General features: G+C 26.5%; 1 protein-coding gene across 1 annotated transcript; it reads left to right on the top strand.

Annotated features, from left to right (window-relative positions):
- Window positions 1–458: 458 nt before the first annotated feature.
- Window positions 459–18,462, top strand: LOC147065034 (uncharacterized). Its single transcript, XM_085957345.1, has 5 exons — window positions 459–996; window positions 1,051–1,953; window positions 2,062–2,577; window positions 2,812–3,440; window positions 18,457–18,462. The coding sequence occupies exons 1-5, from the start codon at window positions 459–461 to the stop codon at window positions 18,460–18,462; spliced, it is 2,592 nt and encodes an 863-aa protein (XP_085813471.1).
- Window positions 18,463–19,212: the final 750 nt, after the last annotated feature.

Genomic DNA, 19,212 nt, shown 5'->3' with positions numbered 1-19,212 from the left:
GGTGATAAAAATATATTCTTTAACACTAAAATTCCATCATTTATTTTTTTGGTCTTTGCTTAAATCTTCTTAACACATTTATTAATTTCATTCTGAGATATATTTGGTCCTTGCTATAAATATCCTTGACATATTTTTTAATTTCATTCAAGAGTTACTATTTTTGTCTTTGCTCTAATAACCTTAACATATTTATTAATTTCATTCAAGTGTTACTATTTTTGTCTTTGCTCTAATAACCTTAACATATTTATTAATTTCATTCAAGTGTTATTATTTTGGTTATTGCTTAAATCGCCTTGACATTAAAATCAATAGAATCAACAAACCAATATATAATAAATTAAATCTACCCCTATAAAAAAGGAATGTCCAACAATTTCAACTTTACGAGTACAGAAGAAGAGATTTTATCAAAATGGAAGCAATATTCATGCTTTGATACATCTAACAGACTTATGGAAGAAAGACCGACCTATACATTTTTTGACGGACCACCATTCGCGACAGGATTACCACATTATGGGCATATCCTAGCCTCAACAATTAAAGACACAGTTACCCGATATTTTATTCAACATGGCTACAAAGTTGAGCGACGATTCGGTTGGGATTGTCACGGCCTTCCAGTGGAATATGAAATAGATCAGAAGTATGAAATACGAGGTCGAGAAGATGTTCTTAACAGGGTAGGTATTCGAGAGTATAACAGGTTGTGTCGTGATATAGTTTTGAAGTATACGGGAGAATGGGAAGGAATAATTAATCGTCTTGGGCGATGGATTGATTTTGAGAATGGGTATAGAACGATGGATACGTCTTTTATGGAAAGTGTGTGGTATATTTTTAATGAATTTTTTAAAAGAGGGTTAGTTTATCGAGGATATAGGGTTATGCCTTTTAGTACTGCATGTGGAACGCCTTTATCAAATTTTGAGGCCAATCAGAATTATAAGGATGTGAATGAAATATCTATAATTTTGAAATTTAAATTAAGCATTAAGAATGTTGATATCTTATTTAGTGACGGTAAAGAAATTAATGCACAAGGAGAAATTTACAATGGATATGGTGCATGTAAAAATGGTGCAAGAAATATTGATTCTAATAATGTATATTGTTTGGTGTGGACAACTACGCCATGGACTCTTCCATCGAACTGTGGACTAGCAATAAATCAAGATTTTACGTACTCGTTAGTAGAATGCGAGCAAGAGTATTTAATAATTCTTTCAGAGAGGGTAGATGAGTATTTCAACACGGCTTTCAACAAGAAAAAAGGGAAAGTTGTATCAAAATTCTTAGGGAGAAATATAATTGACTTGGAATATATCCAACCCTACCCATTTTATGAAAAACTTCGTGTTAATAAGGGGTATTTTAGGATAATTCATGGGGATTTCATAGACAAAGATTCAGGAACGGGAATAGTTCACTGTGCTCCTGGATTTGGAGAAGAAGATTACAATGCATTTGTTAAAAATAATATAATCCAAGAAAACGAAGAAGTTCCATGTCCTGTAAATGATTCTGGAAGTTTCACGGATGAAGTTAGTATTTTTAAAGGAAGATATGTCAAAGATTGTGACAAGGATATAATAAGTGATTTAAAGACACGTAATCTTCTTTTTAACTCAATGAGTATTTTGCATCGATATCCATTTTGTTGGAGAAGCGATACACCATTAATCTACAAGGTTATTCCTAATTGGTTTATTAAAGTTAAAGAGTTTGCCAAAGATTTAATGGAACAGAATGAGAAAATAAATTGGGTGCCTGAAAGTGTCAAGTACAAAAAATTTCACAATTGGTTAGCCGGGGCCAAAGATTGGAGTATTTCGAGAAATAGGTTTTGGGGAACACCTGTCCCGATTTGGGCAGATAAAGATTATAAAAAGTTTTTGTGTGTAGGGAGTATTTCTGAGCTTGAAGAATTGGGTAATACTAAACTTTTCGGGAATCTAAATAATCGATTTGAAAATATTAACGAAAAAGACAACGTTAAAGAAGCTAATAATACACATAAAATAAAAAATGAAAAAGATAGCATATACAAAAATACTGATATTCATCGAGAATATATCGACAGCATCGAAATAATAAAAGACGGCATAAAATACAAGAGAGTAGATGAAGTTCTGGATTGTTGGTTCGAATCAGGGTCAATGCCATATGCCCAAGCCCATTACCCATTCACCAATAAAGAATTGAACATTCCAGCCGATTTTATAGGCGAAGGCGTCGATCAAACAAGAGGATGGTTCTACACATTAACAGTAATTTCTGCGATACTCTTCAAAAGACCCGCATTCCAAAACGTTATCGTAAATGGAATTGTTCTTGCAGAAGATGGTAAAAAAATGAGTAAAAGACTTAAAAATTATCCTGATCCATCAAAAATCATCGAAACGTATGGGAGTGATTGTTTGCGATTTTCTCTTATTTCCAGCCCAGTTGTTGTTGCTGAAAATATGAAGTTTGGGGAAAGCAGGGTTCGAGACGTTTTGAAGGGTTTGATGATACCTTGGTACAATATCCTTAAATTCTTCCTTGATTCTCATAAAATTGAAAAAAACGGGCCAGTAAAGAATTCTGATAATGAATCTAAAATAATTCTGGAAAAGGTATTCGATGGACAGGCTCTTAAAATTAAAAAATTGGATAATTTGATTGAAAGCGCCAATGATAGGGTTGAGAAGGCAATTAAAAAGCAAGAATCGAAAATTGATAATATTATTGAGAAAATAGGAAACGATTTTGATAAAATAGATATTAACAGCAACAACAAAGAAAACATAGATGAATCATTAAAAGAATATTTGATGATGGACGAATGGATAATTTATAGATTCAATTTCTTGCTTAATTTCATCGAAAAAGAAATGGAAAACTACCATTTAAACAACATTATGGCACAAGTTCTTACGTTTATCGACGATTTATCGAAATGGTACATAAGAATGAACAGAACAGAAATAAGAAACGGAAGAAACAAAGTTTTAGGACAAATACTTATAAACTTTTCAATAACAATGGCACCTTTCACCCCTTTCTTCTCTGAATATTCATTCCAAGAAATAATTAAAAAATCTGAAAATGAAAATCTATATCTAGACATAAAGAAACACGAAAATATCGAGTTCAACTCGGTTCATTACCAAATATACCCAAAAGGTAGGGAAATAACAGATCATCCATTCGATAAAATAAAAAATATAATAACTGCTTTCAGGTTTCTCAGAGAATCAAATAAAATAAGCTTGAAAACTACTTTAAGAGAAGGATATATAATATCAAATAATCATCAAAACACTCTAAAATTTATTGATATTATAAAAAGTGAATGTAATCTTTTGGAAATTGTGCTAAAAAATGAAAATGATTATGTTTTCGAAGAATCGTGGAAACCAAACTTTTCAAAGATCAAAGAATCAGAAAAAGTATCAAAAAAAGATAAAATAACTGCTATACGAATTTTAAAACCTGAAAATGTCCACGAAATCATGAAAAGTGGATATATAATCATAAATAACATCGAAATTAGTAAGGATGAAATACTATACAGCAAAAAAATTAAAGACGTGGATTTCCCTTTCCAATCAGGGGAATACTTTTGCGTTATTTTGAATACAAACCAAGATGAAGAAACCAAAGAAATGAGCGATGCAAGAGAATTAAACGCATTTGTTCAGAAAACAAGAAAAAACTCAGGCATTGTAATGGGCGAAAAACGATTTATTCAGCTCAACAATGAATATCTCGTAAAAGTAGGTAAAAAATATTACCCAAATGACCTTGATTTCTCGGAATCTGGATGTCTTGTCGTCGAAGCCGTTTTCCCGTTTGAAGGTAAGGAATACGATCTTAAAATACTTAAGTAAAAAAGGTTAATATTTTTAAATCTAATTGAGATCAACTACTGTTTTAGAATCTCTTTTTTTCTTATTTCGCAATAACAGGTAATTATAAAATGTGTAACAGTATCTTTATAAAAGTTATTCCAAATCAGCTATTATTTTAAAATAGCTATTGTTTATTCTTTTTGTTCAATAGCAAGTATTAATAAAATTTCTTGGGCTTTTTTAATAAAAGTTTTAATGCAAATCAACTACTATTTTAGAATAACCTCTTTTTTTATTTAATACCAAGTATTTCAAATATGTTAAGGTGTTAAAAATTTCGAACGAATATAAAGCAACATGCAACCTCTCACACTCACAAGACACTTGAACAGATCTTATTTGAGAGAAGAAAAGTAGTTGAGGAAGATAGATCAGGGTAAGGTTCCAAAAGATGCATCAATGAGTTGTGCAATATTCTCAATCGACTGACCTTGTCTAAATAGATAAAATTAATAAAAAAAAACAAAACCCATAAATATATAAAGCCAAAATAAATGTCCTTGAAATTTTTTATAGTATATTTATAAAAGTTACTGGAAATCGATAACTATTCTAGAATTGCTATTTTTTATTTTTTTTTATAATAACAAGTATTTATAAAAGTTCTTGGTGTGTGTCTATAAAAGTTATTTTAAATCATACTCCAGCATTCACAATAACTATTTTGAATCTTCTTCATATAATACTAAGTATGTTCATAATTTAAAAACAATTTTTTTAAAAATGCCATTAAAATTAATCATAATCATACTCCAGGATGTGATTAAATCATGTTCCCACTTTTTATCGACATAAAACATTCCTTAAGTTCATAAACAATAAAATTATCATTTTTTCTTGTAATGTGAATGTATAAAATCAAGCAGAAATCATATTATAGCCTTCAGAATAACCATTTATCAGGCCTGCCTATTTTATTTAAGAATTTTTTGCATTAACGATACGAAATTCTTTATTTCTTATATAGAGGTAATGCATGAAAATCATATTATAGGCATTAAAATAAACTCTTTCTCTTCTTTATTTGATACATACACTTCTAAATTTCATAATTAAATTTCTTAGTAGCCTTTTTCGCAAGTAAAACCGTTTAAAAGGTATGGCAGAAGTGTGTATATTAGATAAAAATAATCTAATAAGCCTGTAGATAGAACAGCTAGCTAAATATCCATCAAGTAATAGAATAAATACAGACAAGTACATTTCGACAAGTTCAAACATAATAGACAAGAATTTACATAATATTATTTTTCAACAATAGAAGTATATACTTTACACAAGGTATAATAACTCTATACTTATCTAAATATCTTCAATGCAACGGAAATATTGAAACGTATTTACCAACCCTGATATAGAAGGAGTAATAAATTAAGAAACAACTTCAATTTCACAAAATAAAAGGAACTTTTCTCATGTAATTTTATATGCATAAATGATATTTATTGTCAAAATGATAGCACTTATATATGCGTTGAATTAGAGGCAAAAAATGGAAATATCTTGTGTTATATTTAAAATCCTGCTTATAGGTATTATATTGATCAGTCAACAAGTCACCGATTCGAGAAATATCTCTATCATACAATATTAGCTGTGATTACTTGCACTTCCGTTTGTAATAGAATTGAGTGATTTCAGCACGCCGATCAGTGTATGCTTAAAGCTGAAGGTTTTCTTGACTGTGGGTCTGCTTATCAGTGTTTTCTGTATTCCTTGCAGCTAGGCGGCACTGATTGCCAGCTTCTTAATCTACTAATATCTTTGAGCTAGATGATTCCAACCTTATATCTTTTTAATAAAGGCGCTAGGTCAAATGTTTACACTACATACCTAAAGCCACATTAATATAGAGAAAACCCAAGGGTTTATTTAGTCTTCACTGTGCCCTCTATTACTTGTCGACTTTTTTAAATTACACATTTTAAAAAAGATATGAAATGAATAATTATTTTTGATGGGGCTTTGCACGAAGCCCCTTTAAAAGAAGAGAACACGCTATGTTGTAATTTAGTAAAAATCATGGTATACTACCTTTATGAAAAATTAAGATACAACTAGAAGAATTGCCAAGAAGTTAAACTTAGTTTTGAGTCAAAAAATTAAAAGAATTATATTTGTTCATTGAAAGAAACTAGAAATATATTTGTGATGATGTTATCTAGTGATAATGATAAAGAATTATAAAAGAACTTTAAATCCCAAGAAAAACAATTTGTGTAACTAAAAAGAGAATTAGAAGAGAAATCTTGATAATATTCTGTGATGGAAAAATAAAATCTTCGATCTAAACATGATCTTCGAAGATGATGAAAGTAAATTGCGCGTCTTCAAGAAGAAAAGAGGGCATATGGTCTATGATGTGTAGGTTTTGGGAAAAGTTGACAAATGAAGAAGAACAACGCATCTCTTTGATTTAAGCATAGAAAAGAATAAACTAATTTCATTTATATATTGATGCTCAATATTCACAAGTATGTGCAAGAGTCATAATAATTTGACTGCATCGGATTAAACTCATATTTTTGAGTTTGTAGGCATTATTGCTGTGTAAAATAACACTATTTTGGACAAAGATATGTTTTCATATAGTTGATACCAATAAGTTGCCGTAAACGCTCAAATATTGGATTATATTTATTTTAGGAAATTATTTTCAGAATGAAAACATGAAAATTTATGAATATTCTTGATAAAATATAAATTAAAAATAAATATATTTAATAAGTGGGTATACAAGAAATAATGGAAAACGAATTCGCGGAGATCAAAGTAAATACAAGAATTAAAACAGACACCAAGTTATCGAATGAAAGGCCTGATATTTTTGTATATGACAAAAAGAAGAACTGCATCACTCTGATCGAAATTTGGCGTCACAAGCTTTGACAATATAAACATAGTTGAAAACGAAAAATTGAGAAAATATGACCTGCTATCATCCAAACTGTCATTAATATACAAATGCAAGACAAAAATATTCCCATATGTTATAACATGGGACGGTGTGGTGACACGATATCATAGAAGGTACCTGAAGGAACTAGATGTCACGAACCAGGTTGAGGCATATATTCAAACCTTCGGATTGAGAAAAACCCTTGAATTAATAAGTCTCGAAAGAAGGAGGGGTATTGAAGAAGACTTTGGAGAGGAGAAATAGCCGAAAGTATAAATACGCTGTGCGTACAGAGAATCAAGCAAGCTGTGCCTGAGAACAAAAACTAAAATTACGACTATTTATTTACTCCATAAATAAAAAATACCGGTTGAAATTATTTTCATTGTAATTTATTGTTTATTTTTCAAATTGTGGATTGAAATTCAGATATTATTAAACTTTTGCTATTATAACAATATTGATGCTGATGTATCTTAAAAAACACATTAAAAATTAAAAACCACAGTGAAAATTAAACCGAAAATATCTTCTAGACAAAAACCAAGTTTATTTATAAAAATTTATATAATTTATAAAAAAAGAAACTCGATATATATTGTATTGTTAACCATATTTAGAGTATAAAATATATATGGCAAATAGATAATACGCCATTGAATTGAATTATCTAAATTTTTTCTTTTTGATATAGAAGTACGGTTCTTCACTGAAAATTTTACTATAATAAGTTTTATCAAAAAAATGAACAAGTAGCAATGAATGCATTTATTAAAGAAATTTAAATCTTAAAACTTTGTTAGATTTAAATAGTAACATACGCAGTAAATATAATGTGCTTTCGCATAATTATACTTTTTGGTTTGAAAAATATGCATTAAACCCCGAAAAAAGGATGCATTATATTATGTATATTAATAAAATTGTGATTGTCAAACTGGCCGCATATAAATAAGAAAAGAAAGAAATCAGCGACAAAACTTAAGTTTTTTTCTTTAAAAACATGAAAAATATTATTTATTTCGCTAAAGCCCTTACTTAAACATCTATTTTGATATTCCATTTCGTTATTCTTGGGTTAATTTGCTTTTTACTTATCAAATCTTATTCAAGTAATCTTTCAAATTATCTTTAGACCATACTTCTTTCACCATAATCATATTTAAAATCTTCCACAATGCATCTTCTTCTCTTAAGACACATTAGTTCAAGTGTCTTCATCAATCCTATGTATGTGAATTTTCTTCCGTTTTAGTTGGAAGTCCACACTCCTTAATAATCAACTTAAAATATTTTGTAACCGCCCCATCCTAAGTTATGACACATGGCAATATTTGAGTTCTTAATTTGTAAATAATTGTAAGTTCATCTGCTTATTAATCTTATTTTCAATATTTTCAGATTATTAATACTCTTTATTCACATTTCTATAACAGATCAAGTGTTCTTTTGATATTTTATAATCATGATTGCCTTATATGGACTATATTCGAAAATAGTTTTAGATGTACATTTTCTAAAATAAAAAATTATCTATAGTTTGTGTAAAAACAGCAATCAATAATTTCCACTCAAAGATTAAAAAATGATTTATCAATTTAAATATTGGTTAATGCGCTAAAAATGTTTAATCTTTCACTTTTCTTCGTGTCTTTGTTATAAAAAATATCTATGAAGGTTTTTTATACTACTTGACCTTCTATTAAAAAAACAGGCTACATTTTTTTTATCAATATGCCAATAATACTTGAAATATTTTTTTGGCTTACATATTGCAAAAATTAAAAAGAAAAAAAATGAAATAATATCAGGAAAGAAATTTCGAAAAACTATTGTGCTTCGTTACTAATATCCAAAAATAAAAATCAATGCCTTCTATAGGTATTTAAGTATTATAACTCAGAAACTATAAAATAAGTATGATATGTTTACAGCAGATATAGTATATTTTTTGATAACATTTTTTGTTTATATAAACACTGCCTAAGGCCGATTTTTTATTTTAGAGCTAGACATCAATAATTAATATTATGGTTTTTTTTTCTATAATTTTTTACGGATTGGTTTTTCAAAATTTTAAAAAAATCCACCTAATCAAAATAATTTTTTGCTCTGAAGTTCCAAAAAGACTTTAAAAAATAATTAAAAACTGAAAAAGATTACTTAAATATATGAGTGTCTTCTTCGTCAATATGAGGTCGTGGCTTTTAAAAAAATTCTATTATATTTAAAATTAGGTCTATTTAGTTTTATTAAGAAAGATAATGGATTATTTAACATATATTTTTGCCGGATCATTGTGCTATAAATTATATAATTCTTTGATTTTACAAGGTTTAATATTTTTGTCCTAAATAAAAAACATAATTCTTTCAAATAGGGCTTATGTTGTCGCTTATTGAATATAAAATTGTTTTTGTCAAATATTTACTTTTCACTATAAACTGACAAAAAAAGCTATTTTTAAAACTGTAGATTCCGTTAAAAAGAGAAAATAACGATAAAAGCCTTATTTTTTGCCTTTTAAAATATAATATGATAAAAAAACAGAAAAAATATCATATACTGCCAACTTTTTCACTTGTATGTAAGCCAAATAAAAATTATATAAAATTGGTCGGAATAAATTTCAGAATTTACGCAAAAAAATATATTTTAAGCAGATAAATGTATTTTAGTGATTTATATATGATCATGTAGAATCTCGCACCTTATTATGTCATCTTATATTATATTCTTTATATTTACATGTTTTTTGGTATTTTTAAGTCATTTTATAATGATCAGATTGATTTTTTTATCAACATTGTATACCAAAAAGCCTAAATATGATAAAAAAACATTGCAAGCTTTCTTTTTTTATTTGAATTCATGATTTTCTCGGTTTCTCACAAATTCATCAAATCATTACATTTATATGATTATAATTTAGCATTTCTAAGCAGTTTTATTATTTTCTTTCATCAAGATTTTATTGACCAAAAAGGTATTCTATGCTGCTAAGGGAATGCTCATAAAATAAAAGGGCTGTTTTCTTCTATATTTTAACGCCTTTTAGGTGAAAAAAAGATTATAATAAAGCACATATGATTTTAGAATGAACGAACGTCAAAGTATAGGTCTAATCTGTTTTGTGGATAAAATAGTATAATTTAAATATAAAACAGCTTTGAACTAGATATTTTATTACATTCGTCGTTATGCGGTAAATTATGAATAATAAATTCTGATTATATAATTTTATAAAAAAAACAATCATAATTCATTCTATAAGGTCATGAACTTTGAAAAAAATATATAAATAATATTATCAAAGGCACTAAAGATTGTTTAATTAAAAGTTTAAAAGGTTTTATATATAATCCAAGAAAATATAGCTTTATTTGGAAATAATCAATACACCTTATATTATAAAGTTTATAAGACCATGTTGTATTTTTACGTGGTAAAAACAGAAAAAAACTAATTAACTTCCATATACAAAGTAAAATATTTCCAAGACAAATCAGATCGTGAGAATCATTTCTGATAATACTTTATTGTGGTCTATAAAGTCTTCGGACGTTCAGAAAGTAAATTATATATTTTTATTATTACCTTTTGACATTGTCTTTATTTCATATTTGTTTCTTTCAAATATAGACACTGTTTTTTACTTTTTTTTTATAGATTTGACGCAAAAATTATTGTTTTTTTATGAATTAGACAAAAAAATAACGTATGGAGGGCCCTGAATTATAATTTCTAATGTTAAATAACCGAAAATTTTATATTTCAATTGTATTATAGCACATGAAAATGAATTTTTATTAGAGATCTATTTTTAGGAAACTTACAAAAAATATTCCTTAAAAAAAATAATTATGTCGTATTCTCTGTATTGAATATTCTTTTTAGCACTATTTTGAATGGTTAAGAATTTCGCAGACGATACTATCGGTAATATATTTTTAATCAATCTAAATTCTAAAATAAAGTAAAATTATGATTTTTTCTAAATAATTTTTTAACAATTGATAAAATGCACTAGTTCCTGGCAATTTTCTGTGGATATTGTATTAAATGTTTTTTTACTTTTACATAATTATAGATTCATTAAAAACATAGCTTTTGATGAATTATATATGTGGTTTTTGAAATATTTTGAGAAAAATTTGATCACAGGAATCTAATCGTCTAAATTTATAAATATATGAACAAAACGGACTAAATTTAGATTAATTTTTTCAGAAATAGTATACTTTTATGCAGCCCCTTCTCTTTTTTTAAAATATAAATGATAAATTATTATTTGTCTTATAAATTAGTTTACTTAAATTTATAGTACAGGTATGATAGAAATCATTCGTGATATTTTTTTAGGAGTCTTTGCGGTTCTAAATTATACAATTCCTTAGTTTCTTCATATTTTTTCTATTTTCACAAAATCAAAATTATTTATTTAATATAAAAAGTGATAAAAATCTATTGTTCAAATTAAATTTCCATACTTTATTTGAATATCAGCAAAATTTATATAACTTAGATACGTAGCTTTTTATTATTTGAATTTTCAATTTTAGGAAGTCTGTAATTTTATTTTAAACACTGCTCAACTTTTCCAATGATGCAACGTTTCAAAAATATACATAATAACTCTTTTAGCTGAAATAGTAATTTAATCCCTTCATATTTCACAAATCATAATATCTTTGTGACTGAAAAGTTTAAGCCCAAATCCAAAGAGTTCAAAACCATATAGTAGTAAAAATTTAGACACGTATATGAAAATTAGGAAGATCTGGGATTCAATAGTATTTAAATGTATATGGATTCTATTGGTAACTTAAGCAGCGAGCTTAAGTAATTCTAGTTAATATTCGTATTAAATAGTAAATTCGTTTCTGTTTATTTTTTGACAATTTAAAAAAAATATTAAATCATTTATTTGTTTTGACGCTTATTTACTGTTTTATTTATAAAAAATATAATAAAAAAATAAATTTTTGCTCAAAATTATTTTTTCGAAATAGAGATGGCATCGCAATGTTAGTTTATTCAAAGTTAAGAAAATGTAATATTAAAATTTGCGCGCTATTATCTGATGATTTCATAATAATTTTATGGATACAACTAAATTAAATGTTATCCTCAGCATACAATAACTATATTTTTGTAATTTTTTCGCATTATTGTATATTTTATACCATAAAAACACAATAAATGTTATATTTATGTTATATCGAGCTTCATTTATCCATATTACATGGATTATAAATAAGTTATTTGGGGTTCTGTGTTTTTGCGCATATCGATACAGACATAATTGTCGCTTAAAACTAGCTTGTTCAATATTTTTTTGGGAATTTTGCCGCTGAATGAACGTATATAAATATACGAATCATGGCCTTGTAAAGCACCGATGCTTGTATTTTTTTTCTAGACATATTTATTATACTATTAAATACAGAAATTTATCATTGAAAAAATTCGGGGACTTTATAACAGGGTTTATCAAATAGTTGTTATATGTTATAATATTGTTCTTTTAAAATATACCTATATTATAACTCCACACTCCAGCCTTGATAACTAAAAACACTATATTAAATTAAATTAATATATGCATTTTTTAAATTATAATTACTGCATAATCCAATTACTATTGTTTATATAATAGAATTTCGTGTGTAATTAATGTAAATATTATAGTTAAATTTTATTTGATGTACTGATATTATCATACTTTATGTCATATGAAGATTTTTTTTTAATTATAATATATTTAAACATTTTCAATTATATTATCTACTACGACTATTTTCATCTAAAGAATTTTGTATGTGTTAAGAGTAACATTATAACATCAAAAGCTTTTTTTTACGGAATTTTACTACAAATGTATTTTTTTATTGAATAGTAGATTAATATATTTTTGGTTATTTTTGTGTACATTAGTGATCTCGATTTCTAACTTTTCTGTAATCTAATTTTATTATAATTTATGGTAACATACAACCCCTCAGATTCACAATATTTTATATATCAATCTATATTTTTCATATTTTAAATATGTTTGAATGTATGATTAGCACATTTTATCTTTATTTTGTGTAAATGAATATTTTTCAAGTATATTCCACATTTTCCAAATGACAATTAAAAATAAAATAAAAACAAGTAATTAACCATAATTGGAATCAATAAATGGTTAATTGAATTTGAAATCAAACAATTTTAGCTTCTAGAGTATTTTATCATAATTAAAATCAAGAAATAACATTTTAAGTTAGTCTTCGTGTATGCATCTTTGCTTTACTGTCATTTCACGATTCTTCAAATTATTTTTTTAAAATGCATCTAATGTTTTCAAAACCATTGGCTCTATTTAATAGAAATAAATTCCACGTTCTAAATTTTTCTTTTAGAAAAATCACATTTTGACCATAAATTTTAAAAAAATTTACATGTGGCATTTTTGCCCGGGGAATAAAAAATAATTCAGCATAAAACTTTGCGTATTTACAATTTTCTTTGTTTTTACATGAAATAATATAATTTTAACATTAATAGATCATATGTCATAACTTGAGATGGGGTGGTTACAAAATGCCGTAAATCGTATATTATGGCGTTAGGAATGACAACTGAAGCGGGAGCATACGCACAAACAATAAGATCGAGGAAGAAACTTGAATTACGAAGTATTGAGAGAAGGAGATGGAACGAGGAAGATTGTAACGATGATGATGTAGAAAATTTATCTGCCAAATGAGTTCTAAAGAGTAATCCTTAGTTTTGCTTGAACAACTATAAAAAGCTAAAAATCAAATTAACCCATAAATAATAAAAAAATAACATTAACCAAAACGTCTAATTTGCAATGAAAAATTAAAAACTTCATTTTTTAGCGGAAGCTATTTCATCCATCAAAAAAAATAGAAACATATAAGAATGTATTTGGTTAAAAGGTTCTTTTCAAAACATATTATATACAACTGTATATAAAGTAAATGCATGTCAGATGAGTTTCTCAAATTCAGATTATCTGCCATATATGTTCTATAAATTATTATTATCTTTTCGGATATTAATTTCTAGTATTTAACTTATTTTTTATTTATGGGCCATATTTATAGTCGTAATTTTAGTTTTTGTTCTCAGGCACAGCTTGCTTGATTCTCTGTACGCACAGCGTATTTATACTTTCGACTATCTTCTCCTCTCCATAGTCTTCTTCAATACCCCTCCTTCTTTCGAGACTTATTAATTCAAGGGGTTTTCTCAATCCCAAGGTTCGAATATATGCCTCAACCTGGTTCGTGACATCTAGTTCCTTCAGGTACCTTCTATGATATCGTGTAACCACACCGTCCCATGTTATAACATATGGGATAATTTTTGTCTTGCATTTGTATATTAATGACAGTTTGGATGATAGCAGGTCATATTTTCTCAATTTTTCGTTTTCAACTATGTTTATATTGTCAATACTTGCCACGCCAATTTCTATCAGAGTGATGAATTTCTTTTTTTCATTATACAAGAGTAATTTCAATATATATTTACCCTTTAGAATGAGAATCAACCTTACTTTTGGTAGCGTAAATTAAGAGTGATGAGGCGCAATATTCTTTCGAAATAAAGAAGTTTAGAGAACAGCCGATATGGCAGAATTGAGCACAAAGCTGGATTTTATATTTTAACTTATTATAAAAAAACAAACTACATATGATAATAATCACCTAAATCTAAACCGAAAATGAAGGACATAAATCTTTATTTAAATTGTACAAATATTATTCATTTAGTTAAATTTGGTCTAAATGAACAATTACAATATACTATAAGTTAAAAATATTTTACAATATTTATATAAATAAGCCTGGTATATTCGCAAAAAAAGTATTATTTGTCAAAATTAATGGTCAATTTATGTTAATAGATAAATTAATCAAAGAAATTTATTTTAATTTTAAATTGTTACTCCTTATAATAATAATGATCAACAACATGAAGTCACGCCTGATATTTCGGTTCTTAATCATAAACATTGCAGTAATACCATTCGCCTCATCTCTTTTATCGCTGATCGCATACAATTTTATGTGCCCGAATGTATTGCAGATAGTTCCAAAGATTTTACCTACGAAGATCCTCGATCCTACGATAGGGCATATTTATAAAACAACATTTTCAGCTAGAGTAATAAGAAAGAAAGGTGAACGTATATTTTTAAATTTGGATGTACCAGAAACACAAAAAAATATGAAGAAACTTGGATTTTTCGTACGATATGATGTAAAAAATCAAAGAAATTATTTACACTTTAGCATGATTTTCAAAGATGATTTTTTTATATTGATTGATACTTTAATAACTTATTTATTTGTTAAACTAAGATTGTGCAGTTCAAATCAATCACTTGTCAAATATATTAAATTATATGGAGTAGAAGATACGATCGATATGGAATTTTATATTGAGGAAGATATTCAGATCAGCTCAATTACTATTGACCAGATCCCAGAATGTTGGTGGGTTCGCCAATGGGCTTATAATCACAAAATTGTTTCCAAAATCATTGGATTTTGTTTTTTTTCAACGTTTATATTTTTCATAAATGTATATTTAACTTTTATTTTTAATGGACGAGTTAGAGACTTTCCTCAAAAAAGCAACAGCGAAGAACATCAAGAAGATTCGTTATTATCAGGCGACGATGATTGGTGAATCAAATATATTTTTGTTAATAGAAGAACCGAACATTTCATCTTTATGTTTTTATAAAAATATTGTAAGTATACAGGCATGAATTTTCAGCTTCTTTTTTATTAAAAAATGACGAAAAAATGAATGCTGGTTTCTATTCGCTTTATAAAAAAGTAAATATGCTTTTACAGATCTATTCTATCTATTAAAATACAATACTTAATGAAAAAAATATTAATCCTTAGTTCAATTTTTAATTCGGCTTTTTGGTTTTTCAATGGAGAAAAAGAAAATTTATACATCGACTGTTTGATAGGTTTTTTCACGTTCATTTATATATAAATATTTTTGCGTATTTTTTGATAATTGTTTTTGTAACTAGATTCCTAGTTGTGAATTATTTTTAAAAATGAATACATATTCAAAATAACACTTTATATTATTCTATCGTTATATTAATCAAAGAATTTTTTTCAATATAGAAGCATCACAAACTGATAGATTTCTTTGATTAAAGGAATAAATATATATTTGCAATATACACCCACTAAATATATGATATCAATCTTATATTTATCATAGTAGATTTTGCATAAATTACAATATTTTTTTATAAATTCGACTAATATAATTATTATTTGCTAGTAATACTTTTTACTCGGTATTTAGATATTTTAAATATCTAAAAACGATAAATAAAAAGTGGATTGTTTATCCTGATATATAATTGTGTTTAATAAAAGTCAAAATTTTCTTTCTTATGTGCGTTTTTAAAGCGAAGAAAATAGATGCTAGAAGTATATGTATTTGCAAACTGCACGAATTTAATAAAAATCGTATAATTATGTAAACCGATAAACGCCTAAAGCGAAATTAAAATTATTATCGATGAAACATTATGATGAACTGAACAGTAAATAACTAGACTCTATTTATATAAAACATGTGAAATATTTTGAAGCATAAAAACGACAATGACGTCAAAAAACATATACTCGGCTGTATATTTCATTCGAAAACTCTGATAAACCGTTTTTTCATTTATAATACAGTTCAATATTGAGAAAAGAAAAGGACAAATCGATAAAAAGTCAAGTTTGAATTCTAAAATCAAATATTTATTTTTATTTTACAGGCCTTATATATATATTTATGAGTGTATTTTTATCTTTTTTTTTGCCATGAATTTTATTGGGCCGCGACAATATTATATGTATATTTTTTCTTATATGAATTTGCTTCTTAAGTTATAAAAATTTAATCTGTTTATTTTTATAAGTTAGAGCATTATCTTCTTCGTAAAATTATCTTAAAATCAACTGTTTTAGTGATATTTTTATCGTTATTGGTGTTTTCTTTACAATATTATTTATATTTTCATTTGTTATTTCGTGAAATATTACCTCCTTTTTTCTTAAAAATTCTTTTTATCTTGATTTTAGATAGAAATGGTATTTTATTTAGATATAATAATTCTATGTTCGCATAATTTTTGTCGAGGTTTGAAAATCCTTTGTTTCTTTTTTTTGAAGATTTGGTGATCAAATTGCTTAACAATACTTTTTCATAGGATTTAATTATTTTAAATTATATTTAATGCTATAATTTTTTACTTTTAAGATAAATTATATAAACTCTTCGTTTTAATAATTTCTTTCGTTATTTTTAGACTTATCGAGGCACTCCACACGCTTGAAGCGTCAAAGAATTAATTCATAAAGCTTTCGAATTTATAAATTTATCAAAGAAATCAATTTTTTTAGTATTTAACATTATTTATGGGTTTTAGTACTGATTTTTGGTCTCATAGAGTCAAATTCTATTTTACTACTGTATTTAAAATATATATAATAAATGTGACTTTTGTCTTGGGGGGTTTTAGGGTTAATAAATATATAAAGAAATATCATGATGTCATAAAAAATATTATTCTTGCTGTTTAAAAACTAATCATGCCTTTTTTTGTCTGACTTGAAAGAAACAAAACATACATAGGAAAGTTATGCTTGAAAATCATATACTGTACTATATAAACCTTTCTAAAAACAGAATAAAGGCAATTTAAATTTTATCTATTGTGTACATTTCTGACATGAAAATCATTCGTTACAATTAAATTTTAAATAATGATTTTTTTGCAGTTCAAATAAATCGCAGTCAAATAAAAGATTCCTGCATCTATATTTTCCTAAGTATTTTAAAAATTCTTATTGTTCAAAATTATGATTCTTAATTTTAAAAATTTAATGAATTATAAAGTTCAATATACATCTTATTGATTGTAGATGGATTTTTTAAACTAACAACCGAGCTCTTTGAACAACTAATAATTTGTTTTTGTGATATTTGTGTTGCTTTTTTATGTTTTTATCGAATTTAAATAATCTGAGTAATTGATTTATTTATTCCTTACTTCGATTTTTATTCTCATGGTTTGGGAATTATGAACCACGAATTCTTTATTTTTCGTCTGCAACATGATGTCATCCTAATTGAAATAGTATTTAAGGCATTAGTTTTAGTCGGTATTGAAATTAGCTTGAATTTAGATTTTATTTCAATCTTCAGAGGCAATTTTTTGGTCTTATTATTTTTGACGTTTATTTGAAAAACATTTGAAAATTTATTTATTTATTGGTAAATTTTATTTTTGTCAATTTTATCAATTTATTGACGTTTTCAGTCTATTAGGAATATTCCACAATTTCTTGATACATCTTTTGACACCTTCCCCTGGCCTATATTCATTAACTGCTCTTCTTCCTTCAAATGCGATGAGTTAATTGTCTTGCGAAGTGAGAGATCTTGCATGTATGCTTCTAATTCGTCTGGGATTTTAAACTCCTTGATTCTGATAAATGAAGTATTTAGATCTCAGCGCGTTTTTTTTAATTATCATAAAAAGACCTTTTAAAAAGCCAAATAACCCCGAATTCATCAAATATGGCGAATTTGATTTTTTAGGTGTAGATTTGGAATCAAATTTACTATTCCCCTTATAAGAAAACAGGTTTAAAATTTACCACTAAAAATTATCGAAAAAATATTAAGATTTTCAGAGAATTAAAGCTATCCAACAGCGATCGATGCGAGAGATTGAACGATTTTCTCATAACGCAGACACATTTGTTATTAATATATCTTAACTGATTCAAATAACATGTGCAATGTGCTGTGTGTAGTAAAAAATGTGTGTTGATAAATATAAAAAATCAATAAATAAATACGCTTGACAGTTCACTTCCCAAAATTGCCCTCTTCAAAAAAATTTGTTTTATTAGAATTCTTCATTTCATAAGGCATTGATAAAGCATAAAAAATACTTTAAAAGTGCTTATAAATTTTGGAATTCATGCAACACTTTTGACTTGATCGATTCATATATTCTGGTTAGTAAGAATGCAAATACAAAAGTAGTAAATATTAACAAAAAAAATGCACCACAAAAAAATTTATGCGAAATCTATTGTATGATCGAGTAACATTATATTTTTATCGATCTAACTATGGTTTATAAAAGATGCTGATCGTATCGAAAACGATACTCTAGAAATGTTCTTAATTTATATGCATGGGAAAACACGGTAAATTAAAGATGGCCTTTTAAATTAATTCTTTTTTTCAAAAATTCTTATACAATAGCTCCAATCATAGACTCTCAAGCTAGTCTAGACAGTATAATTTACTATGATGAAAATGACCTCTTCATAAATAATGACT

Source organism: Rhyacophila brunnea, unplaced genomic scaffold (genome assembly GCF_057557595.1).
Source record: "Rhyacophila brunnea isolate RB1 unplaced genomic scaffold, BYU_Rbru_1.0 scaffold_62, whole genome shotgun sequence".
NCBI lineage: Eukaryota > Metazoa > Arthropoda > Insecta > Trichoptera > Rhyacophilidae > Rhyacophila > Rhyacophila brunnea.
Note: the sequence above shows the minus strand (reverse complement) of the source record. Positions and strands in the feature narration are given on the sequence as shown.

What these genes read in the sequence shown, in the direction of transcription:
- LOC147065034 (XM_085957345.1), top strand. Translation starts at nt 459, where the DNA reads ATGGAAGAAAGACCGACCTATACATTTTTTGACGGACCACCATTCGCG. An exon ending in AATTTTGAAATTTAAATTAA is followed by an intron (nt 997 to 1,050) that starts GCATTAAGAATG and finishes TTAATGCACAAG; the next exon opens with GAGAAATTTACAATGGATAT. An exon ending in ATTGGGTAATACTAAACTTT is followed by an intron (nt 1,954 to 2,061) that starts TCGGGAATCTAA and finishes TATACAAAAATA; the next exon opens with CTGATATTCATCGAGAATAT.